General features: G+C 46.4%; 1 protein-coding gene across 1 annotated transcript in view; it reads right to left on the bottom strand.

The window, feature by feature from the left end:
• TRIQK (triple QxxK/R motif containing) overlaps positions 1 to 26,073 on the bottom strand; it is a 54,441-nt gene that overhangs the window by 15,808 nt on the left and 12,560 nt on the right. The window contains exon 2 of the mRNA XM_009902946.2: positions 275 to 360. Within this exon, the coding sequence (XP_009901248.1) occupies positions 275 to 360 (86 nt within the window). The remainder of the gene's footprint in view (positions 1 to 274; positions 361 to 26,073) is intronic.

Here is a 26,073-nt window from a genome sequence, read left to right as displayed (position 1 = left end):
TTAAGCATAACAGTAATGTACTGACCTCAAAAGTAAGTAAGCATCACACCAAGAACAAGGACCACTTTAAGTCTTTTAGCATATCAACTCTTCCAGCTGGTTTAGGGTTAAGCAAAAGCAATCCATCATCAATATTTTAGATTCTGGCATTCCACTTAGATTTTGAAGTGTCATAAAGGATACCTCTCAGAAATCAATATTCACACAGCACATCTCTGGGGAAAAGAAACAACATATACACAAAGGTGGTATAAGCTTTCAAACAGAGCTCTACCTTTACTCCTAGTCCAGTTTTTTTGGCCTCTGCTTTTAATCTTGTAGCTCTTAACATAGGCCTGGTTTTCTTATAATCTTGTTTTCCTAGGGAAGAAAAGCACATTCAATGAAAAGGATGGAAAATAAAATAAAACATAAAGAATGTTAGCAGTTGAGGTTGAAAAGTCAGATCTGACGTTCTGAAAACATCCCACAGCCCAGCACTATGCATAGGAGCTACTCTGTAAGACAGGGTCTAGATCCATGGAACAATTGTTCTTCACACAGACGGTGAAAGCAAGCAGGAAGAACCAAAAATCACTGTTGGATGATCACATTTCAGTCAAAAGAAATGGTTTATTAGTAGGGGTTTTTTGTTCATCAGCCCAAAAGTGCATCTGAATGTGTAAGACAGGGCATCATGGTGGGTGGAAATGTTCCCTCACCCTCAACTGGAATGTTATTTCCAAGTACCAGAGCTCAAGGGAATTGCAGGTCAGCCCAAGCAAGCACTAATAAAACCACAGGGCTCCTGGTGGACAGAAGGATGACCATGAGCCAGCAATGTGCCTTTGTGGCCAAGAGGACCAATGGCATCCTGTGGTGTATCAGAAGGGCTGTGGTTGGTAGGTCCAGAGAGGTTCTCCTCCCTCTCTATTCTGCCCTGGTGAGGCCACATCTGGAATACTGTGTCTAGTTCTGGGCCTCTCAGTTCAAGAAGGACATCAGGGAACTGCTTGAGAGAGTCCAATGTGGTGTCACAAAGATGCTTAGAGCAGTGGAACATCTCCCTTGTGAGCAAAGACCAAGGGAGCTGGGGCTCTTTACCTAGGACCAGAGGAGCCTGAGGAGTGACCTCATTCATGTTGATAAAGATGTGCAGAGCAATGTTGGCAGGATGGAGCCAGGCTCTTCTGGCTGATGCCCAATGACAGGACAAGGGGTAATGGGGCAAGCTAGAGCAGAGTGGGTTCCATGTGAACATAAGGAAAAGCTTTTTCAGTGGGAGGATGGCAGAGCCCAGGGGCAGGCTGCCCAGAGAGTCTCCTTCTCTGCAGACTTTCAAATCCCACCTGGATGTGTTCCTGTGTGACCTGCCCTGGGTGATCCTGCTCTGGCAGGGGGGTTGGACTGGATGAGCTTTGGAGGTCCCTTCCAAGCCCAAATATATCTGTGACACTGTGACTGCAGAATCTTCTACAACCCTTAGCCTTCTGTAAAGTTATGGGGACTATCTCTTGCAGCCACAAAGAGTGCAACCAAGTATTCAGTATCACTAAGGTTGGAAGAGACCTCAAAGATCATCAAGTCCAACCTGTCACCACAGACCTCATGACTAGAGTAGGGAGGACACCGGTGCCCACTGCAGGCTTGAACTCATGACCTTCCCATTAAGGGTCTTATGTGCTACCAACTGAGCCACACCAACTTCCAAGGGCTTGATTGCTGTGAGGTCATATGGACTGAGTTCAGAGGAGGATATACAAGTACTTCGAAATGGCATAAATAATTTATCTCTGCTTAATAATAAAGCATATAACACTTAATATCTCTCTCAAGGATATTTTTGCTGCTTGTTACTGCTGTACTCTGTACTATTAACCACAATTTTCCTTAAGTTACAGAATTACAGAATTAACCAGGTTGGAAAAGACCTTTGAGATCATCAAGTCCAACCTATCAACCAACACCATCTAATCAACTAAACCATGGCACCAAGTGCCTCATCCAGGCTCTTCCTAAACACCTCCAGGGATGGTGACTCCACCACCTCCCTGGGCAGCACATTCCAATGGCTAATCTCTCTTTCTGGGAAGAATTTCTTCCTCACCTCCAGCCTAAACCTCCCCTAGCACAGCTTTGAGGCTGTGTCCTCTTGTTCTGGTGCTGCTTGCCTGGGAGAAGAGACCAACCCCCACCTGGCTACAACCTCCCTTCAGGGAGTTGGAGACAGCAAGAAGGTCTCCCCTGAGCCTTTTCTTCTCCAGGCTAAGCAACCCCAGCTCCCTCAGCCTCTCCTCACAGGGCTGTGCTCCAGACCCCTCCCCAGCCTCATTGCCCTTCTCTGGACACCTTCAAGTCTCTCAATGTCCTTCTCAAACTGAGGGGCCCAGAACTGGACACAGGACTCAAAGTATGGCCTAACCAGTGCAGAGTGCAGGGATACAATGACTTCCCTGCACCTGCTGGCCACACTATTCCTGATACAGGCCAGGATGCCATTGGCCTTCTTGGCCACTCATGGAAACACACCTCTGCCTTTGTCTACTCTCTCTCTCACTCTGCTACCATTCAGTCCAGAGCTCCTCCCTCCAGCATGCTGTGGGTGCTGAACTGGCATTACGAATTTGCTTTCATTGCATAACCTCTCCTCGACCCTACATTGTGAAGGTCCCTGTGTTATCCTTTGGTCAGATATTATTCCTAAAAAAGACCTGAAACAACTCAGAAAATACTCAGTGGCAACAGGCAGAAATAACTGAAGCCATGTGTGTTGCAAACATACCCCTCAAACATGTATCCAAGGAAAGAGTGAAGAAAAGATGTCAGAATGATTATTGATGTTTGACGCTCCAAATATATTCATCTGGTCAATCTATCTTGTTTGCAGGACAGGACCACTGCAGCATTGTTCTTTGGAGGTCAATGATATCTGATAATAGGGATGCATCAGAGTACAGGAAGTTTTTGAACTGTCAGGGAAAGAAATGCAGGACCCACCAGAATGAGTGTGTCACGAGACAAAGGCAGCCAGGAAGAGAACGCCTTTCTTTTCCCCAAAGCACCACACTTGTACTTGTGCTGTGAAATAAAGAGCTGTCAGAACTGCCATTAGAAACTGCAGAAGTTTATAACTCATAAAAACGTGCTCCAGGATGAAATCTGGCACAGATACACCCCAGCTTTCATTCTTTTTACTTGTTTGCTGGGAGGCAACTTCCAGTCGAGCAGTGGTGGTCTTTCTTCCTTGTGAACTAAAGGATAGCAGTGTGTTCATCTGAGATGGTTTAAGAATGGCAAGTACCTTCCTCTAAACGACCAAGTTCAGCTCTCATAACTCAGGCTTGCTGCTCTCCTGTCCAGGGTAAATAAAGCAGCACACTCAGAGCCTTCCCTTACAGTGACACGCTGGCATTAGAAAAGGAACACCAAAAAGCTTCGTAAGGCCCCTAGGAACAGGAAACAAGTCAGCTACTCAAACCTACCTCCCTTTCCTCCCATTGCCCATTCTGCCTCCTCCTCTCCAAGGCTCAGCTGTGAAGGTGACACAAGCAGAGGTAAACAGTGCACAGGAGACTCAGTCTGTGAACTACATCTATCAAATCTATTCCTAGACAAAGGGAAGTTTATTGGTGTTCCTGCCCTTGTTTTCAGGCTCTCTGCAGCTCTTTATTCCAGTATCATGGCTAAGACCAGATTCTACTTATCTAGGGACTACTTCCAGATTTATGTTCAATCTTATGTGAACAACTAACCACCCTATATATCAGGGGACAATATCAGGCATCCCTGTGACAAACTGTGGGATGACACAACACAGTCAAAGCAAAGGGGTGGCCTTCAATATGCACTTGAAGCTCAGAAAGTCAGCTGTACCCTGAGCTGCATTAAAAGAAACACAGCTAGAAGCTCAAGGGAGGTGATTCTGCTCCTCTATTTCATTCTGGTGAAACCCTATCAGTAGAACTGTGCCCAGGTCTGGAGTCCTCAGCATAAGAAGGACCTGTTGGAATGGGTCCGGAGGAGGGTCACAAAAACCATCAGAGGGCTGGAGCGCCTCTCCTGTGGGGACAGGCTGAGAGAGTTGGGACTGTTCAGATTGGAGAAGAGAAGGCTCTGGGGAGACCTTAGAACAGCCTTCTAGCACTTAATGAGGGTCCATAAGAAAGATGAGGACAATCTTTGTATCACAGTCTGTTGCAACAGACAAGAGGAAATGCTTTGAAAGTAAAACAGGGGACGTTTAGACTACATAATAAGGAAGAAACTGTTTTACAATGAAGATGGTGAAGTACTAGAATAAGTTCCCCATCCCTGCAAACACTGAAGGCTAGGCTGGATGTGGCTCTGAGCAACCTGGTCAAGCTAAGGATGGAATGGAATGGAATGGAATGGAATGGAATGGAATGGAATGGAATGGAATAGAATAGAATAGAATAGAATAGAATAGAATAGAATAGAATAGAATAGAATAGAATAGAATAGAATAGAATAGAATAGAATTAACCAGGTTGGAAAAGATCTTTGAGATCATCAAGTCCAACCTATCACCCAACACCATCTGATAAACTAAACCATGGCACCAAGGGCCTCATCCAGTCTCTTCTTAAACACCTCCAGTGATGGTGACTCCACCACCTCCCTGGGCAGCACATTCCAATGCCCAATCTCTCTTTCTGTGAAAAACTTCTTCCTAACATCCAGCCTCAACCATCCCTAGCACAGCTTGAGACTGTGTCCTCTTGTTCTGGTGCTGGTTGCCTGGGAGAAGAGACCAACCCCCACCTGGCTACAACCTCCCTTCAGGGAGTTGGAGAGAGCAAGAAGGTCTCCCCTGAGCCTCCTCTTCTCCAGGCTAAGCAACCCCAGCTCCCTCAGCCTCTCCTCACAGGGCTGTGCTCCAGACCCCTCCCCAGCTTTGTTGCCCTTCTCTGGACACCTTCCAGCAGCTCAACATCCTTCCTAAACTGAGGAGCCCAGAACTGGACACAGGACTCAAGGTGTGGCCTAACCAGTGCTGAGCACAGGACAGAATGACTTCCCTGCTCCTGCTGACCACACTATTGCTGATGCAGGCCAGGATGCCATTGGCCTTCTTGGCCACCTGGGCACACTGCTGGCTCATGTTCAGCTGCTGTCAACCACTCCCCCCAGGTCCCTTTCTGCCTGGCTGCTCTCCAGCCATTCTGACCCCAGCCTGCAGCACTGCATGGGGATGTCCCTGCTGACTGCAGAGGCGTTAGACCAGATGACCTTTAAAGATCCCTTCCAGCCCAAATCATTCTATGACAACAGACAGTCTATTTTAATAATGACTCTGCAGCTGGTAGTCAGCCAAATCCAGGCACTTGCCATTAATTTCCCACTCTCCTTACTAAATGTGAGAGCCAAGAGGAAAAAAAACCCAACAAACCAACCAAAAAACCCCCAATATGAAATGGTAGGAAACTATCTGAGTCCACCAAGTGCAAAAGTTAAGATAGGGCATCTGTGGAGTTCTTTGTAATGAAAACCAGATTCAGCAATTGTACTAAAAGACTCTTAAAACATCTGAACTTTCTGAGGCCTTGGGAAAGACATCTGCACTACAGGACTGTCAAGATCTATGAAATGCAAAGCTCTGACCACGTGAATGCTGATCATTACCACCTGGACAGCAAGCAGTAAGAAATAATGCAGGCTCTCCATGTTCTTTGGGGCCTGAAAATTCAACCAGTTGGAACAGGCACATTCACACTCCCAACGTCTTCTCGTTTGACCTCACTTATCCTGCAAGTTTTCATGTCCATTTATCTGTCAGAGGCATCTGCTGCAGCCGTTTCTTCTTCCCAGGAAGTGACCATCAAAGCCAGCTAAGAGAGACTCATCAGACAGAGCCCCATTTGTCTGCTTTACCCAATGTCTATTCAAGACCCTGAGCTTTCCTGAGGGAATATAAGAAGGCAAGAAGAAGCAGCAGCAGCTAAAAAGATAGAACTGGAAAATTTCCAGACCAAATCTTACCTTTTTTTGTATTACTTAAACTAAATCCTTTCCTCTTCTACTTCTCATTACTGTTATCAATTTGTCATCTCATCACCTCTCAAACTCCAGTGTCAGCTCTCATTTTGTTCCCCCATAACTATCTCAATTTCCTTTGAGATAAAATAATAAATTGCCACTTCTACCTTTACAACTCTTGCCAAGTCCATTACTTCCACTCCATTTTTGAGACCAAAGAACTCGGTCTGCAACCATGCAACCTTTCTTCCTGATTACAGCAATTGTCTCTCTGCTTGTCCTGACTCCTGCCAGTCCTCTCAAGACCAGGTGCAACGATCATCCACCTTTCCATTTCAGTGCTTGACGTCGCCTTTGCCCTTCAGAGGCAGTTCAGAGCTTACCTTTCATCCCACCCCTTTCTTCCATCCTCTCTGCAGTTTTTTTCCACTCTTCAGGTAGCAACTGAACTGAGTTGTGCCCTGTTTACAGACTGTGCTTGGCAGACTTTCCACAGGTAAGTGGAAAGTGGTAAGAGGACACAGTCTCAAGCTGTGCCAGGGTTGGATGTTAGGAAGTTGTTCTTCCCAGCAAGAGAGATTGGCCATTGGGATGTGCTGCCCAGGGAGGTGGTGGAGTCACCATCCCTGGAGGTGTTTAGGAAGAGCCTGGATGAGGCACTCGGAGCCATGGGGTCAGAGTGGCTGGAGAGCAGCCAGGCAGAAAGGGACCTGGGGGGAATGGTTGACAGCAGCTGAACATGAGCAGGCAGTGTGCCCAGGTGGCCAAGAAGACCAATGGCATCCTGGCCTGCATCAGGAACAGTGTGGCCAGCAGGAGCAGGGAAGCCATTCTGCCCTGTACACTGCACTGGTTAGGCCACACCTCGAGTACTGTGTCCAGTTCTGGGCCCCTCAGTTTAGGAAAGATGTTGAGATGCTGGAAGGTGTCCAGAGAAGGGCAACAAAGCTGGGGAGAGGTCTGGAGCACAGCCCTGTGAGGAGAGGCTGAGGGAGCTGGGGTTGCTTAGCCTGGAGAAGAGAAGGCTCAGGGGAGACCTTCTTGCTGTCTCCAACTCCCTGAAGGGAGGTTGTAGAAAGGTGGGGGTTGGGCTCTTCTCCCAGGCAAGCAGCACCAGTACAAGAGGACACAGTCTCAAGCTGTGCCAGGGGAGGTTGAGGCTGGAGGTTAGGAAGAAGTTCTATACAGAGAGAGAGATTGGACACTGGAATGTGCTGCCCAGGGAGGTGGTGGAGTCACCATCACTGGAGGTGTTTAGGAAGAGCCTGGATGAGGCACTTGGTGCCATGGTTTAGTTGATTAGATGGTGCTGGGTGACAGATTGGACTCAACGACCTCAAAGGTCTTTTCCAAGCTGGTTAATTCTGTACATGGAATTCTTTAAGGCAGAAAAAGAGAACGTTTACTAGCTGTAGAATTAGAAAAGGGTGAACATTAGTGTGAAGTAAAGGGACTGCTGGAGCTACCAAACACAGCTGGATTGTGAAAAATGCCAAAGTGTCTACCTCAGATCAAATAGTAGGGTTTCATACAAGCAGCAGCACATAACTCCTCAGATAGCTAGGATCAAAAGTCTATGGATTGCACAAGAATTTTTGTGCTGTATCTCTGCTCACCAGGACAGTTGAGATCCTGTTTATCTTCTATTCACTGCTATTAACAACAGATTGGAGATGACCTGATCTTGTATATTCAAACTTTCTTTTTAACTAAGCCTCCAAACCCACCATGATTAATGCAACATTTATGCTAAATAACACGTATCACTTAGACAAGTCCAGGCTGGAGCACCTCTGCTATGAGGACAGGCTGAGGGAGCTGGGGTTGTTCAGCCTGGAGAAGAGAAGACTCTGGGGGGATCTTAGAGCTGCCTTCCCATAGCTGAAGGGATCCTACCGGAAGGCTGCAGAGGCACTTTTCATGTGGGTGTCTAGAGACAGGAGAAGGGGGAATGGTTTGAAGCTGAGGGAGAGTAGGGTTAGACTGGACCTCAGGAAGAAATTCTTCAGTCCCAGGGTGGTGAGACTCTGGAATGTGCTGCCCAGAGTGGCTGTTGATGCCCCCTCCCTGCAGGTGTTTAAAGCCCCATTGGATGAGGCCTTGGGCAACCAAGTGCAGTTGGAGGTGCCCCTGCCCATGGCAGGGGGGTTGGAGTAGATGATGTCCGAGGTCCAATGGACAAATGGGCAGAGTCCAACAGGATGGCATTCAACAAGTCCAAGTGCCAGGTGCTGCACTTTGGCCACAACAACCCCATGCAGAGCTACAGGGTGGGGTCAGAGTGGCTGAGAGCTCCCAAACAGAGAGGGACCTGGGGGTGCTGATGACAGCTGCCTAAACATGAGCCAGTAGTGTGCCCAGGTGGCCAAGAAGGCCAACAGCATCCTGGCCCGCATTAGGAATAGTGTGGCCAGCAGGTGCAGGGAAGTCATTGTGTCCCTGTGCTCAGCACTGGTTAGGCCACACCTTGAGTCCTGGGTCCAGTTCTGGGCCCCTCAGTTTAAGAAGGACATTGAGACACTTGAAGGTGTCCAGAGAAGGGCAACAAGGCTGGGGAGGGGTCTGGAGCACAGCCCTGTGAGGAGAGGCTGAGGGAGCTGGGGTTGCTTAGCCTGGAGAAGAGGAGGCTCAGGAGAGACCTCATTGCTCTCTACAACTACCTGAAGGGTGGTTGTAGGCAGGTGGGGGTTGGTCTCTTCTCTCTAGCAACCAGCACCAGAACAAGAGGACACAGTCTCAAGGTGCACCAGGGGAAGTTTAGGCTCGGGGTAAGGAGAAAGTTCTTCACCGAGAGAGTCATCCATCATTGGGATGTGCTGCCCAGGGAGGTGGTGGAGTCACCATCCCTGGAGGTGTTCAAGAGGAGATTGGATGTGGCACTTGGTGCCATGGTCTAGTCATGAGGTCTGTGGTGACAGGTTGGACTCGATGATCTTTGAGGTCTCTTCCAACCTTGGTGATACTATGATACTAAGCCGTTCTGTGATGAAGTTCTAGATGGCCATTACTTTTAGCAGGTATCATGGATAACACTGGACTTTTGCAGAGCTGTGAAGCTCTGTTATACATCTAGCTGAGAATGCAACATGCTGAGCACTACATGGAAGAAAACCAACTACATTTAAGGCTGTGTTTAAAGACGCTGCTGTTTAAGACACAAAATGAACAAGTCTATAGAATAACTTCATGAGGAGAAGAAAAGCAACCATTAGATTCCCAACCCTTCTAGATATTCCCTCTTTCATTCTAACAATAGCTCATTACTGGAAGTGGATAAGAGACTAAAGACTGCCTCTCTGCTTTTCAATTCACCAGGCTTAAGCAGAAACAGGACTGCATCTTTGGTCTTTGTTGATGCTGCTGTCCAAGCTTATTATCATATGAATATCTAGTTATTGTTTTATAAATGTTCAGGTTTGGGGAGGGCCCTGCTTGCTTTCCTCTCAGCAGACTGTACAATATCCACCTTCATTATCATCATGTGGCAGCCTTGCTCTCTGCCTGCATTTGCTACTTTAAAAATTAATGCACTGCTATTTTCTGAACACTGCACTGGGTAAGCTGCTTATGAGGACATTATGCTATCAAGCAAGCACATGCAGAAAAGCTTCCTAAACTGTTATTCTTTCAGGGAAAATACAGCTGGTTCTGCTTCAAAGGCACTTCTTTTCACCTGCAAATGGACTTGCTCCTACACTTATTCTTCAATTCATTGTCTTTTATTTGTGTCTGCAAATCTTTAATTGCCTTTAATTAGAAAAAAAAAAAAAAGGAAAGAAAAAAAGCAAAAAGAAGAAGTAAATTCAGTGCTTTAATCTTGCAAATACATTCAATCATAATTCTGTCTGGGATGAATACCAAGTTCTATTCACTGACTGATCTTTATAACAAAGGTATATAAATTTATTGTCCGTTCACACAGACCACCCCAATTAAGCCACAATGGGAAAGCAAAGAGATAAGAGTCAAAACATTTGAAATGAGAAATATGCAATCTAAATTTAATTACCCAGACAAATTATTGGAAGATGAGTTATTTACAGCATGCCAAAAAAGCCTGACAGATAGTGAAATTTGCTAATCAACACGAGGGATTGAAACTTCCTTTCAACGCTTTCCACTCGAATTTGCAGCAACCAACAAACTGCTGTCCTGAATCTTTCCTCTGCTGCCATTAGTGTGGGAATCCCAACACTGGGAAGGCATTTCCCATACAGCAGCAATCCACTTGGTATCTGAAATATTGCTTAAGGTCTAATAAAATTACAGCTACTGGGTGAATTTTAGCTACCAGCAGTAGTATAACTAAAATGCAGACATAGCTCATTAAGAACTAGAGGCAGACTGTGGCAGTCCTGACTGTCAAAGTCCAAGTGTGAAATCACACACTTCAGAGTGGTGGTGAATGGTGCCACAGCCAGCTGGCAGCCAGGCACCAGTGGTGTGCCCCAGGGATCAGTGCTGGGCCCCAGCCTGTTCAATATCTTTATTGATGATCTGGATGAGGGGATTGAGTCCATCAGCAGTAAATTTGCAGATGACACCAAGCTGGGGGCTGAAATTGATCTGTTAGAGGGTAGAAGGGCTCTGCAGAGGGACCTTGACCAGCTTGACAGATAAGCAGAGTCCAACAGGATGGCATTCAACAAGTCCAAGTGCCAGGTGCTGCACTTCGGCCAAAACAACCCCATGCAGTAGTACAGGCTGGGGTCAGAGTGGCTGACAGCAGCCAGGCAGAGAGGGACCTGGGGGGAATGGTTGACAGCAGCTGAACACGAGCCAGTAGTGTGCCCAGGTGGACAAGAAGGCCAATGGCATCCTGGCCTGCATCAGCAATAGTGTGGCCAGCAGGAGCAGGGAAGTCATTGTGCCCTGTACTCGGCACTGCTTAGGCCACACCTTGAGTCCTGTGTCCAGTTCTGGGCTCCTCAGGTTAGGAAAGATGTTGAGTTGCTGGAAGGTGTCCAGAGAAGGGCAACAAAGCTGGGGAGGGGTCTGGAGCACAGCCCTGTGAGGAGAGGCTGAGGGAGCTGGGGTTGCTTAGCCTGGAGAAGAGGAGGCTCAGGGGAGACCTTATTGTTCTCTACAACTACCTGAAGGGAAGTTGTAGCCAGGTGGGGGTTGGTCTCTTCTCCCAGGCAATCAGCACCAGAATAAGAGGACACAGTCTCAAGCTGTGCCAGGGGAGGTTTAGGCTGGATGTTAGGAGGAAGTTCTTCCCAGCAAGAGAGATTGGCCATGGGAATGTGCTGCCCAGGGAGGTGGAGTCACCATCTCTGGAGGTGTTTAAGAAGGGACTGGATGAGGCACTTGGTGACATGTTTTAGTTTATTAGATGGTGTTGGGTGATAGGTTGGACTTGATGATCTCTGAGGTCTTTTCCAACCTGGTTAATTCTATTCTATTCTATTCTATTCTATTCTATTCTATTCTATTCTATTCTATTCTATTCTATTCTATTCTATTCTACTCTATTCTGCTGAATTCAATGTTTTTCTTACAATTGTTGATCTGAATTAATGAAGGTTCCAGGAACCCTCCACAAAGCCCCCCACACAACAAACACAGAACAACACTCTGCTCCTTCCAGGGTTTCCACATATGTCTAGTTGGAAGATGCCATCAAGTCCAGTCCAACCTTCAACCCAGTACTGCATTGTCAACATTAAACCACGTCCCACTGCTTAAACACCGCCAGCGACGGTGACTCCAGCACTGCCCTGAGCAGACCATCCCAATGTTTGAGAAATGTTTCCTAATATCCAGCCTGAACCACCCTTGGCATAGCTTGGAACCGTTTGCTCTGGTCCTGTCTCTTGCCACCAAGGAGAAGAGGCTCCCCCCTCCTCACTCCATCCTCCCACAAGTTTTGAGTGCTTCCAAAAGTGGAGATTCCACAGCCCCTGTGAGGAAACTTTTCCAGCATTTGACCATTACTTCCAGTAAAAACACTTTTCTCTTACCAGCTGGAATTTCCATGTTATAACTTGGCTCTTGTCCTACCATTATGCATCCCTGAGGAATGTTAGGCTTCACCCTGCCTGTAACCTCCTGTTAAATACTTGTAGATAACATCTCAGCTGGGTGCTCTCAGAGCTGAACAAACCAGCTCTCTTAACCTTTCCTTGTACATCCTGTGCTCCAGATGGTCATCTTGACCCTTCCTTAGACTCACACTAGTAATTCCATGTCCTCTTTTTGGTTGTCTTGAAGGTGGGCACAGCATATAGAATAGAATAGAATAGAATAGAATAGAATAGAATAGAATAGAATAGAATAGAATAGAATAGAATAGAATAGAATAGACCAGGTTGGAAAAGACCTTTGAGATCATCGTGTCCAACCCATCAACCAATCCAACCCACCTGAACAACTAACCCATGGCACCAAGCACCCCACCAAGTCTCCTCCTGAATACCTCCAATGATGGTGACTCCACCACCTCCCTGGGCAGCACATTCCAATGGCCAATCACTCTTTCTATGAAGAACTTCTTCCTAACATCCAACCTAAACCTCCCCTGGCACAGCCTGAGACTGTGTCCTCTTGTTCTGGTACTGGCTGCCTGGGAAAAGAGACCAACATCCGTCTGTCGACAGCCTCCCTTAAGGTAGTTGTAGAGAGCAATAAGGTCTCCCCTGAGTCTCCTCCTCTCCAGGCTAAGCAACCTCAGCTCCCTCAGCCTCTCCTCACAGGGCTGTGTTCCAAACCCCTCACCAACGTTTTTGCCCTTCTCTGGACTCGTTCCAGCAAGTCAACCTCCTTCCTAACCTGAGGGCCCCACCTTTGTCCAGTCCCCAGGGGAACACTTCCCTGGAACTAGCTAAATGACTGACAAGGCAGGGAGAATTTGCCCATGAAATCACATTGTCTGAAATACCTTCATGCAGATATAGCAATGAAACTAAAGTGCATCAAAGGAACTAAGCAGGGTGTTTAAATATCAAGCAGCTGGGCTAAAAAGCTCATCAAGTGAAGTGTCCAGCATGGGGAAAGAAGTGTTTTCTCAAGTGCTCCGTAGCATCACCATGAAGAGACCTAGGCACCCAGCTTCTAAAGGGCATGTTCAGAGCTGTATGATTAAATGTCTTTGAAAGATTTCATTGAGTAATAAAATTTATACTCATTTATTTACATTCATTTATTTGCCTTCATTGAGTAACAGAACACAAGAGAGACATAGGCCTGCAGGAACAGGTCCAGAGGAGGCCACCAGGATGATCAGAGGGCTGAAGCACCACTCCGATGAAGACAGGTTGAAAGACTTGGGGCTTTTCATCATGGAGAAGACTCCAGGGAGACCAGGGAGTGACATTTCAATATCTGAAGGGGACTTATAAGGAGGCTGGGGAGGGACTGTGTAGAAGGGGTTAGAGTGATAGGATAAGGGCAATGGTTTGAACCTGGAGCAGGGCAGATTTAGGTTGGCCATCAGAGTAGTGAAATACTGGAACAGGCTGTCCAGGGATGTGGTTGAAGCCACATCCCTGGAGACATTCAAGATGAGACTGGATGTGGCCCTGTGCAGCCTGCTCTAGTTGGAGGTGTCCCTGCTGACTGACTGCAGGGGGGCTGGACAAGATGCCCTTTGAGGCTCCCTTCCAACCCAATGCAATCTGTGAAGCTATGATTTTCAATCCAGTGGGACTCTGAAACTCTCCTCACCTATAACACATATGAAACATACATGCCTCATCCACAGCACTTTAACACCAAAAGTGGATATAAGAATTTATTTAGTATGTCAGAGGAACCTCAGAAGGACAAAATTCCACAGCAATTTCAGGCTTCAGCTCAGTTAAAATCAGAGAGCAAATCATACATCAGTAACAGTGTTCTAAAGAGGACAGAGTCTCAAGCTGTGCCAGGGGAAGTTTAGGCTGGAGGAGAGGAGAAAGTTCTTCCCAGAAAGAGAGATTGGCCATTGGAATGTGCTGCCCAGGGAGGTGGTGGAGTCCCCATCCCTGGAGGTGTTCAAGAGGGGACTGGTTATAGCACTTGGAGCCATGGTTTAGTTGGTCAGGAGGTGTTGGGTGACAGGTTGGACTTGATGATCTCTGAGGTCTTTTCCAACCTCATTGATTCTATGATTCCAACCTACGTTTGGGAACTGGCCACAGAGCTCTAGCTGACATCTCTGCAAACAAGACCAAGCTCTCAAGTAATTATTGCTGGGTTTTGTGATCTTGGTGTCACAAAGTCATATTCACTGACAACTATTTTCCTGAGAAGCAGAAGTGAAATTTTCTTGGGTTTAATTACTGTGATTCCCAAATGGAGTTTTTGGAGTCCTAGGTTAAGAGAAGAACTCTGCTGTGCCTTACACCTACTCAAGAGTATGTCTGTACCCAGAAAAGGCAGGAAAACCCCCCACAGCCTCTATTTTATTCAGCTTTAATGGCAGCTCAAATCACTGACCATTTTTCAATCTTGAGAGACAGAACAGCTTGACACTAATAATACATTTGCAAAGGACACATCATCATTTAACACAACATTAAGTGCTTAGGGACAACTTTTTTTTGCCACCGTAGACACAATGTGCTCTTAGCTCAGGGCTGACATGTAATGCTACCAAGATAATCCAACCAGTCATTCATCAGATGTAAATTAATTTTCAAGCAACTATATTTCAGCTTTAAGCCAAGAAGAAGGATGCATTAAAATCAAAAAGTTCCTTTTATGCTGCATGTCAGAGAAAAAATAATAATAAAAAAAGCTCCCCAAAATACAATGCATTCTTAAGTACACCACAGTAAAACCATGTCATTCTTGCTGCCTTCCCCTGCTTCCAAAACAGAACTCTGGGAATATTTGTTGAATATAATATTCTGACTGGAAAAAAAAATATCCCCTTGGAAGGGAGCCTACAGGAGAGCTGGGGAGGGACTTTTGAGGCTGTCAGGGAGTGATAGGACTGGGGGGAATAGAACAAAGCTAGAAATGGGGAGACTGAGATTGGATGTTAGGAAGAAGTTGTTCCCCATGGGGGTGGTGAGAGCCTGGCACAGGTTGCCCAGGGAGGTGGTGGAAGCCTCCTGCCTGGAGGTGTTTGCAGCCAGGCTGGAGGTGGCTGTGAGCAACCTGCTGTAGTGTGAGGTGTCCCTGGCCATGGCAGGGGGTTGGGACTGGATGATCCTCAGGTCCATTCCAACCCTGACAATTCTGTGATTCTATGATACCTCAGAATCTGCTGTGAGTTTCCACAAAAAAAAGTAGTCTGTCATTAAAGAGTGAGAGTGGTGAAGCCCTGGAATGGGTTGTCCAGGGAGGTGGTTGGGGCCCCATCCCTGGAGGTGTTTAAGGCCAGGCTGGATGAGGCTGTGGCCAGCCTGATGTAGTGTGGGGTGTCCCTGCCCATGGCAGGGGGTTGGAACTAGATGATCCTTGTGGTCCCTTCCAACCCTGACTGATACTGTGATACTATGATAAAGGAATACTTTACATTTAAGACTGGATGTGGCATTTGGTGCCATGGTTTGGTAGTCATGAGGTGTTGGGTGACAGCTTGGACTCGATGATCCTTGAGGTCTTTTCCAACCTTATTGATTGTATGATTTGTCTTAGGCATGCATTGACTGTAGGGAGCAATTAAGAACATGTTGAAATTAGATTTAAACACCTTTTCTGGCACATTTCTGCAAGATTATTCTAAACATCTATGCAAGCAATTAAGATAAAAACTGCTGGAAAGTGGTTACCAATAGAGTACAATTGTATCCTAGGTTGCATAAAGAGGAGTGTGGCCAGCAGGGCAGGAAAGAATAGAATAGAATAGAATAGAATAGAATAGAATAGAATAGAATAGAATAGAATAGAATAGAATAGAATAGAATAGAATAGAATAGAATAGAATAGAATAGAATAGACCAGGTTGGAAGAGACCCTCAAGATCATTGTGTCCAACCTATTATCCAACACCACCTAATCAACTAAACCATGTAACCAAGCCCCTTTGCTCTGCTCTGGTGAGACCTCACCTCCAATACTAAGTCCACTTCTGGTGTCCCCAGCATAAGAAGCACACAGAGATGTTGGAGTGAATCCAGCTCACAAAGATGATCCAAGAGCTGGAGCACCTCTGATATGAGGACAGGCTGAGGGAGCTGGGGTTGTTCAGCCTGAAGAGAAGACTCTGGGGGGACCTTAGAGCTGCCTTCCAATACCTGAAGTTCCATGATTTAGTTGATTAGATGGTGTTGGGTGACAGGTTGGACTTGATGATCTCAAAGGTCTTTCCCAACCTGGTTAATTCTATTCTATTCTACAGGAAGGCTATTCTACAGGAGGGACTTTTCATGAAGGTGTCTAGAGACAGCACTAGGGGGAATGGTTTTAAGCTGAAGGAGAGTAGGTTTAGACTGGATGTCAGGACGAAGTTCTTCAGTATTAGAGTGGTGAGACTCTGGAATAGGCTGTCCAGAGAGGTGGTAGAGTCTCCATTTCTGGAGCCATTCAAAACCCACACAGACACCAGCCTGTGCAGCCTGCTGCAGGTGAAGCTGTTCTGGCAGGGGGTTGGACAGGATGATCACGTTGGCTGTTGATGATAAGAGCTTTTTCCCTCTAAAAAGGGGAAAAGCTGAGGGAGGAAGACATCTGGGTGAAGAGACTTCCTGAGGTCAGGCACCAGAAGAATGGCACAATCACAACCCTGAATGCCTTCACTCCTGATCCTGTGTATTATCCAGTGGATAATGCTTTTCTCAGAATTGAAAATAAATTGGATGCTGCCTGCCAAGATGCAGTAATTCCTTCCTAGCAAGTCATATCGTTCTGGCCCAGCTGTACATTTCAAGACCATCCCAAACCACGACTTGTAATTGATTAATTCTGCCTAAGGAAAAGGTTCCCAGCGACTCTGTCAGCTTTGCAGTTCCCACTTCACTGAAGCACACTGTGAAGGATGCTTTGTCAGCCCTATACATCACTGTCACTCCAGCAGCCAGTGCACTGACAGCCTTAGCAGAGGTGGATGTTACAGGACACTGTGAAAGTGATTATGTAAGATAGAAAAGCAGCTTTTTGGAGTCTCACTCCAGCAATGCAGAAATCAGAGGCTTTTAATGGAATTAGCTGAGAAGGAAACATATCTTGTACACATCACCATTATCCCTTGGGATCCTAAAATTACATGTGAGGAATAATCTCTCCAGCTCACTCGTGGTTTTAGCACTCCTAAGAACTACATAGCTTCAGTTCTCCCATAATTTCAACTTCTTTCCTTCAACAGAAACACCACCTGACAGGTCTTAACTCAAAGTGAATGACAGCACTAGCAGCTTACTTGAAAGTGTAAAGTAAATGCATATTTATGAGCACCCAGAGTAATAGTTTATGGGCCTCAGAACTAAAGGTGCACTAATATCCTGAAGGCAGATTAGGAGACACAATTTTACCTTCAAAAGGCAAAGTGGGCTATAATCAGTGATGGGATCCATGGTTTTGATAAGATAATAACACAGAGGAGCTCACAGAGGAGCTCAGCTAACTTTAAAATTGATCCTCATTTCTCCAGACATACTACACTACTCTTTTCTTTTCCCCTTCTGAAGGTTCCCAGAAAAGGCACTACATGTGTGACTGCAGTGTAGTGAAACATGCAATTAATGGCATCTTTCTCCTCACTTCAGCACTGGACTTGCTGCTTTACAGCTGAATACCTGGCATCATACATGCAGCCCAGAAGGCAAACTCTATCCTGGGCTGCATCAAGAGGAGTGTGGCCAGCAGAGCAAGAGAGGGGATTCTGCCACTGGACTCTGGTGAGACCCCACCTCCAATCCTGCCTCCAGTTCTGGGGTCTCCATCATAAGGATATAAACAGCCAGAGGAAGTCCAGAGGAGGCCACAAAGATGATCCAAGGGCTGGAGCACCTCTGCTATGAGGGCAGGCTGAGGGAGCTGGGGGTGTTCAGCCTGCAGAAGAGAAGAGAGAACCTCAGAGCTGTCTCCCAGTTCCTGAAGGGATCCTACAGGAAGGCTGCAGAGGGACTTTTCAAAAGGGTGTCAAGAGACAGGACAAGGGGGAATGGTTTGAAGCTGAGGGAGAGCAGGGTTAGACTGGAGCTTAGGAAGAAGTTCTTCAGTATGAGGGTGGTGGGAGTTGAACTGGCTGCCCAGAGCAGTTGCAGAGACCTCCTCCCGGGGGGTGTTTAAATCCAGGTTGGATGAGGCCTTGGGCAACCAAATCTGGTGGAGTTGTGCCCCTGCCTACAGTTGGGAGGTTGGAGAAGATGATCTCGGAGGTCCCTTCCAGCCTAAGCCATTCTATGATTTACAAATACTGCAATCTTCAATATGCATGAAGAATAGAATCATAGAATCATAGAATTGTTAAGGTTGGAAGAGACCTCAAGGCTCAGCCAGTTCCAACCCCCCTGCCATGGGCAGGGACACCTCACACTACAGCAGGTTGCTCACAGCCACATCCAGCCTGGCTGCAAACACCTCCAGGCAGGAGGCTTCCACCACCTCCCTGTGCAACCTGTGCCAGGCTCTCACCACCCTCATGGGGAACAACTTCTTCCTCACATCCAATCTGAATCTACCCATTTCTAGTTTTGCTTAACTCCCCCTGGTCCTAGACCTGACCCTGGGCTTCACTTCACACCTTCTCTTCAGACATACAAATTTGTCAAGTAACTTAAATATTGTATTTATTTCCCATTACTTTGCTGTCTGGGTGATGGCAATGAGTTTATCTGAGACCTTTAGATTTCATTTCATCATCTGCACCAGCACCAGTCAATGTGTTAACTAATAAAGCCAGTTGATTTCAGTTACAGTCCCATGTTGGACATGACTATAAACAATTTAAATGGTGAAAGACACATATTAGGGCAGCTTATTCAAAGAAACAGGGATTGCTCCCAGCCTAATGTTTTCCCCAGACTTTAGTCCAGAGTGTGATCTTTTAAGCACGCTGCCTCTTGTAGGAAATACACAAAAGCTGGAGAGACTGCAAGGGAAAATAGCCTACAGACTGGAAAGCTATTTGAGTAGATAAAGCATGGACCTGTCTTCTGTTCCTGACTATTCCATAAAATTACTGGACAACCTTGGGAAATCTCTTTTCCTTGCAAAAACTTTGGTACTCACAGAAGAGAAAAACACTCATGTGTGTTATCTACCAGATACAATTCCTTGGTGGCCTCTATTAATGTCTTTTCAAAGATTTTATAGTCACATTTATAGAGACAATGAGAAATCACACCAAAAGAGTACCTGCAAAGGTAACCAAAGTGTTACTGACCCTTTTAAAATTACACTTACAAAGACAGTGAGAAATGATGAAAAGAGTACCTGAAAAGGTAACCAAATCTGCTACTGATCCTTTGAATAGAATAGAATAGAATAGAATAGAATAGAATAGAATAGAATAGAATAGAATAGAATAGAATAGAATTAACCAGGTTGGAAGAGACCTTCAAGATCATCGTGTCCAACCTATCATCCAACACCACCTAATCAACTAACCCATGGCACCAAGCACCCCATCAAGTCTCAGTCTGAACACCTCCAATGATGGTGACTCCACCACCTCCCCAGGCAGCACATTCCAATGGGCAATCACTCTCTCTGTGTAAAACTTCCTCCTAACCTCCAGCCTAAACCTCCAATGGCTCAGGTTGAGACTGTGTCCTCTTGTTCTGGTGCTGGTTGCCTGGGAGAAGAGACCAACCCCCACCTGTCTACAACCTCCCTTCAGGTAGTGGTAGAGAGCAATGAGGTCACCCCTGAGCCTCCTCTTCTCCAGGCTCAGCAACCCCAGCTCCCTCAGCCTCTCCTCACAGGGCTGTGCTCCAAACCTCTCACCAACTTTGTTGCCCTTCTCTGGACTCGTTCCAGCAAGTCAACCTCCTTCCTAAACTGAGGGGCCCAGAACTGGACACAGGACTCGAGGTGTGGCCTAACCAGTGCAGTGTACAGGGGCAGAATGACCTCCCTGCTCCTGCTGGCCACACTGTTCCTGATGCAGGCCAGGATGCCATTGGCCCTCCTGGCTGCCTGGGCACACTGCTGGCTCATATTCAGCCTACCATCAGCTCCCTCTCTGCCTGGCTACTCTCCAGCCACTCTGACCCCAGCCTGTATTACACTTACAAAGGCAGTGAGAAATGATGAGGAAAGGCACCTGCAGAAGTAACCAAATCTGCTACTGACCCTTAAAGGCAGATTTTTACTCATTACAAATGCCTCTTAAATACTTACAAACCCATGCACAAAGCATTTTCTGGGTTTGAATGCACACAAAATTCAACAGAATTAACCAGAACACCAGAAAAAAATTAGCTATGCTTGCTACTTCACAAACTGCTTCCATGGGCACTGCTCTGATCACAAAGGGCCCCACACAGCCCCTCTCTCTTCCCTTGCTGAAGCAGTCCCCCTGTGTAAAGTCACCTACTGCAGTCTACCAAGCGATGCAATAAGCAGAAGTTCAGCCACGCACCATTAGCTGACCAGTGACCTGCTCCTAGTTCAAGTGCATCTCCTCTAGGGGAGTCTGGATGTGCAGCATCAGCAGAGAGAACCCCCAAACTCCCATGAGGATGTCTCCCAGCAGACAGCTCAGGACAGATGAGAGAGGTTATTTGTAAACTACCTGAACAGCCCTCTGCTGCCATTTCTTGCTCTGATTGATTCTGTTCTTTAAACATAGCAGAAAGGACACATTTGTTATACAGAGCATGCAGAGTGAGCAGCAGTCAGGGCATCCCTATTGCAGCTCCTCACAACCAAGGGGTTTGCCTCACAGTCAGACCAAACTGTTTTTCTGAATGTCTCCTTTTATAGCCAGATTAGAGAGAGAGAGAGGTAGAGAGAGAGAGAGAGAGATAGAAAGATAGATAGATAGATAGATAGTAGATAGATAGATAGATAGATAGATAGATAGATAGATAGATAGTAGATAGATAGGTAGATAGATAGATAGATCAGGTAAATTAGATAGGATAGATTAGATAGGTAGGTAGCTTAGATTAATAGCTAGATTAATAGGTTAGATAAAATAGATATAGATTAGATAGATTAGATAGATCAGGTAGACAGAGTGGATAGGATAGATTAGATAGGTAGGTAGATAGATTAGATTAATAGATAGCTAAATTAATAGATTAAATAGATATAGATAGATAAAACAGATATAGATTAGATAGATTAGGCAGACAGATTGGATAGGGTAATTAGATTGGTAGATTAGATTAATAGCTAGATTAATAGATTAAATATAGATAGATAAAATAGATTAGCTAGATTAGGCAGACTGATTTGATAGGGTAGATTAGACAGATTGATTGATTCACAGACTGATTGATTCGTAGACTGGATAGATAGATTACATAGACTGCTAGATTAGATAGATCAACAGATAGATAGGATAGATAGATGATTGATAGACTGGATAGATACATTGATTAGACAGATAAATTAGGTCAACAGATTGATTGATTAGATTAGATAGATTAGATAGATTAGACAGACTGAGAGAGCAGCAACATCGAATTAACATTTAAGAAAGAAACTAAGAGGAAAAGATGATGCTGTAGAATATTTTGAAAGGAGGTTGTGGCCAGCTGGGGGTTGGTCTCTTCTCCCAGGATACCAGCACCAGAACAAAAGGACACAGTCTCAAGCTGTGCCAGGGGAAGTTTAGGCTGGAGGTGAGGAGAAAGTTCTTCACAGACAGAGAGATTGGCCATTGGAATGTGCTGCCCAGGGAGGTGGTGGAGTCACCATCCCTGGAGGTGTTCAAAAAAGGACTGGATGTGGCACTTGGAGCCATGGTTTAGTTGTCAGGAGGTGTTGGGTGATAGGTTGGACTTGATGATCTCTGAGGTCTTTTCCAACCTGGTTGATTCTATGATAGTTCCACCACATTATGCTGAGAGCACAGGCACTGAAAGGCAAAGGTCAGTGTTACAATTGAAATGTGCCTCTGTCCCCTCACCCCTCTCCTTTTAGCCTGTACTTTCAACATGAATTTTATACTCTTTGAGAAAAAGGGGGGGAAAAAAGTGGGGAAATTCCAGCTGATGCTTTCATTGCTCCTGAAGTCTTGATTTTGGTGAAAATACTCAGTATTAATTTTTCCACAAGTAAAAATGCAGTCAGAAAGTTATGCATTTTCTAGCTATAAATACCTTGGAAAGCTGCTCCACTTCAAAGTGAAACTTTATCCATATGGAACATATGACTAGGACTGAAATGCAGTAGTCTCTTGGTGCAGGCACTCTTTCACTTTCGATTCTAAACATGGATGAGCAAAGCAGTACTCCAGTCTCCAGTGCCCTATTTAATGGATTTATTGTTTCTTGTATTTGCTTTAAATACATACAAGGATAAACCACACTTTTCCCCCCCCCCATGACTATGTGTGAGCATGAGATTCCATAAGGCAAGTGTAAGGTCCTGCACTTAGGGAGGGGCAACCCTCAATGCCTGTACAGGATGGGGGATGATGAGACTAAGAGCAGCCCTGCAGAGAAGGATTTCTAGGTACTGGTGGCTGAGAAGCTGGACATGAGCCAGCAATGGGCACTTGAAGCCCAGAAGTCCAATGGCATCCTGGGCTGCATCAAAAGCAACATGGCCAGTAGGCCAAGAGAGGTGATTCTGCCACTCTGCTCTGCTCTGCTGAGACCTCACCTGCAGTACTGTGTCCAGTTCTGGGACCCCCAGTGCAAGAGAGACATGGACCTGAAGGAGCAAGTCCAGGAAAGGGCCACTGAGATGATCAGAGGAGTGGAGCTGTTCAGCCTGGAGAAGAGAAGGCTCCAGGGAGAACTTAGAGCTGCATTTCAATATCTGAAGGGGACCAACAGGGCAGGGCAGGGCAGGGACTGTTCAGAAGGGCCTGTGGGGATACGATGAGAGGCAATAGTTTGAAACTGGAGCAGGGCAGATTTAGGTTGGCCATCAGGAGGAAGTTCTGCACAGTGAGAGTGGTGAAATACTGGAACAGGCTGCCCAGGGATGTGGTTTGGGTCCCATCCCTGGAGACATTCAAGCTCAGACTGGATGTGGCCCTGTGCAGCCTGCTCTAGTTGGAGGTGTCCCTGCGGAGTGACTGCAGGGGGGGTGGACAAGACACCCTGTGAGGGTCCCTTGCAACCCAATGCAATCTGTGAAGCTGTGAATTATGAAAAACAAGGAGACCTTTCCTCTAAGCTTTCTGCCTGATGAACCAGGGAGGGACTTCTCAGGATCTCAGGTAGTGATAGGACTGGGGGGAATGGAATGAAGCTGGAGGTGGGGAGATTCAGGCTGGACGTGAGGAGGAAGTTCTTCTCCATGAGAGTGGTGAAGCCCTGGAATGGGTTGTCCAGGGAGGTGGTTGAGGCCCCATCCCTGGAGGTGTTTAAGCCCAGGCTGGATGAGGCTGTGGCCAGCCTGATCTAGTGTGGGGTGTCCCTGCCCATGGCAGGGGGGTTGGAACTAGATGATCCTTGTGGTCCCTTCCAACCCTGACTGATACTATGATACTGACATCATTGGCAGTGAGCTGGCTGCTCAGCATGACAGTTTTCCATAAGAATTACTGAGTTAGCAGCATGCAAAGTTCTCTGGTAGTGTTTTGACAACAGGCAACAAGCAAACAGTGAAGAAACATAATAACCCTCTGCAGTACCCAGATGCCATTCATTTTATCTTCACACTTAGGGGTTGGATTTTGCTCCCACTTACAAGAACGAGCACCTGAAATAACTCCGCTAAATTCCACAGTGTGATCCCAGTCCCAGATCTCCACCACTGTAAAATCCAATCCTCCTGCTCATGGCCTCTTGACTGTGGGAAGTGTTTCTCTTCAGCCTAAAAATTGCTGGAAAGGTAACTGGATAAAGCAAAAAAGTTACCACTGAGCTATGCTTTCTAATTTCTATTTTTGCATCAGTGAGAGAAGTAAAATGGGGAAGAAAGTCCTCTGTGGAATGCATCTGCTCTGCTTTTGCCTCAGCCAAAATATTTCATTCCCTCTCTCTGCAGAGTACAGGAAAGCACTTCCCTCTTTGTCCTTTTCCTGATGATTGCTCATTAGAAGGTGGTGGTTTTCTCTGCACAAATAAACCAGGTCACACTCACTCCTTCCGTGAAGCCATTTGGACAGAAACTCTTCCACGGAATCTATGCTGTGGGCTCCGTGGTTTTCCAAGCTGCCTATCAAGATACACAGAGCCTCCTGTGCTGCAGACATGAGTCTGATTTTCTTGTAACTCTACCAACCATTTCCATCTGGTATTGTACTTAACAGGTTGATTTTCTGAGACACTTCACACTATGAAGTATGTTAAGGATTGTACCTTCAGTTCTATTTGGTTTGCAATTTATTCAATGTTTCTCCCTGTGCACTTCATTCTAGTTTGCAGAGTCCTCATCTGTTCCAGAAAAGGCAGAGTGGACTGCAGCCTACCTTTTTTGGGGGAAAATATTTCTTCACTAGAGTGTGGCCAGCAGGAGCAGGAGGTCATTCTGCCCCTGTACACTACACTGGTTAGGCCACACCTCAAGTACTGCGTCCAGTTCTGGGCCCCTCAGGTTAGGAAGGAGGTTGAGGTGCTGGAGCGTGTCCAGAGAATGGCAACAAAGTTGGTGAGGGGCTTGGAACACAGCCCTGCAAGGAAAGGCTGAGGGAGCTGGGGTTGCTTAGCCTGGAGAAGAGGAGACTCAGGGGTGACCTTCTTGCTGTCTACAACTACCTGAAGGGAGGTTGTAGTCAGGCAGAGTTTGGTCTCTTCTCCCAGGCAACCAGTACCAGAACAAGAGGACACAGTCTCAGGCTGCGCCAGGGGAGGTTGAGGCTGGAGGTTAGGAGGAAGTTTTACACAGAGAGAGTGATTGCCCATTGGAATGGGCTGCCTGGGGAGGTGGTGGAGTCACCATCATTGGAGGTGTTCAGGAGGAGACTTGATAGGGTGCTTGGTGCCATGGGTTAGTTGATTAGGTGGTGTTGGATGATAGGTTGGACGTGATGATCTTGAAGGTCTCTTCCAGCCTGTTCTGTTCTATTCTATTCTATTCTATTCTCTCCATTTCTAATGATCAGTGGACAAAACACACTGTCCTACACCTGTACATTATGCAATGGGCTGTGCCAAAAACCAAACTGCATCTGGGTTTGGTTGTGCTTTCCACGTGCATGGAAGACAACAGCGTTCACTGCAGACACTGTAAAATACTTCTCCAAACAAAGCCATTTCACAGATTCATAGAATGGCTTGGCTTGGAAGGGAGCTTCAAGATCATCTAGTTCCAAACCCCCTGCCATGGACAGGGACACATTCCACTAGATCAGGCTGCTCAAGGCCTCTTTCAGCCTGGCATTAAACACCTCTATGACCTCCCTGGGCAACCTGTCTCATCACCCTCACTCTAAAGAATTTCTTCCTGATCTCCAGTCTAAATCTACCCTCCCATAGCTTCAGTCCATTAACTCTCATCCCATCACTTCAAGCCCTTCCAAAACATCCCTTTCTGGCTTTCTTGTAGACCACTTCAGCTATTGGAAGGCTGCTCTAAGGCCTCCCCACAGCCTTCTCTTCTCCAGGCTGAACAGCCCCAACTCTCCCCATAGGGGAGATTCTCCAGCCAGCTTTGTGTTCCTCCTCTGGATCCACTCCAGCAGCTCCACGTCCTTCTTATACTGGGGGCACCAAAACTGTATGCAGTGCTCCAGGTGGGATCTCATGAGCACAGAGCAGAGGGGAAGAATCACCTCTCTTGTCCTGCCAGTTGCACTTCTTCTGATGCAAACTCTCATAGTCCACATTCCTGAAGTAATTCAGCCAGTAGGATTGACCTGACCTACAGAGGCCACTGGACTGAAACCAAAAGAGGTTCACAGAAGCTGGAGGCAGCCTATACAGGAAGTATAGTATCCTTCCTACACTTGTTAATGTGTTTGATGTGTGTTACATGCTACAAAGACTCTTCTCAGACTCGAGCTGCGGCTTGGCTTTGCAATGTGTTCCACAGCAGCACTGGCTTATGGCACTTGTGGACCTGAGTTTGGTCACACACCTTTGTCCCTGCAGCGTGCTTCCTGCTCCTTCATGCATATTATCTCAGTTTGTGTAGGCAGCCAGATGACAAAGTAGA

The sequence above is a fragment of the Dryobates pubescens genome, chromosome 14, assembly GCF_014839835.1.
Source record: "Dryobates pubescens isolate bDryPub1 chromosome 14, bDryPub1.pri, whole genome shotgun sequence".
In the NCBI taxonomy this organism is placed as follows: Eukaryota; Metazoa; Chordata; class Aves; order Piciformes; family Picidae; genus Dryobates; species Dryobates pubescens.
Note: the sequence above shows the minus strand (reverse complement) of the source record. Positions and strands in the feature narration are given on the sequence as shown.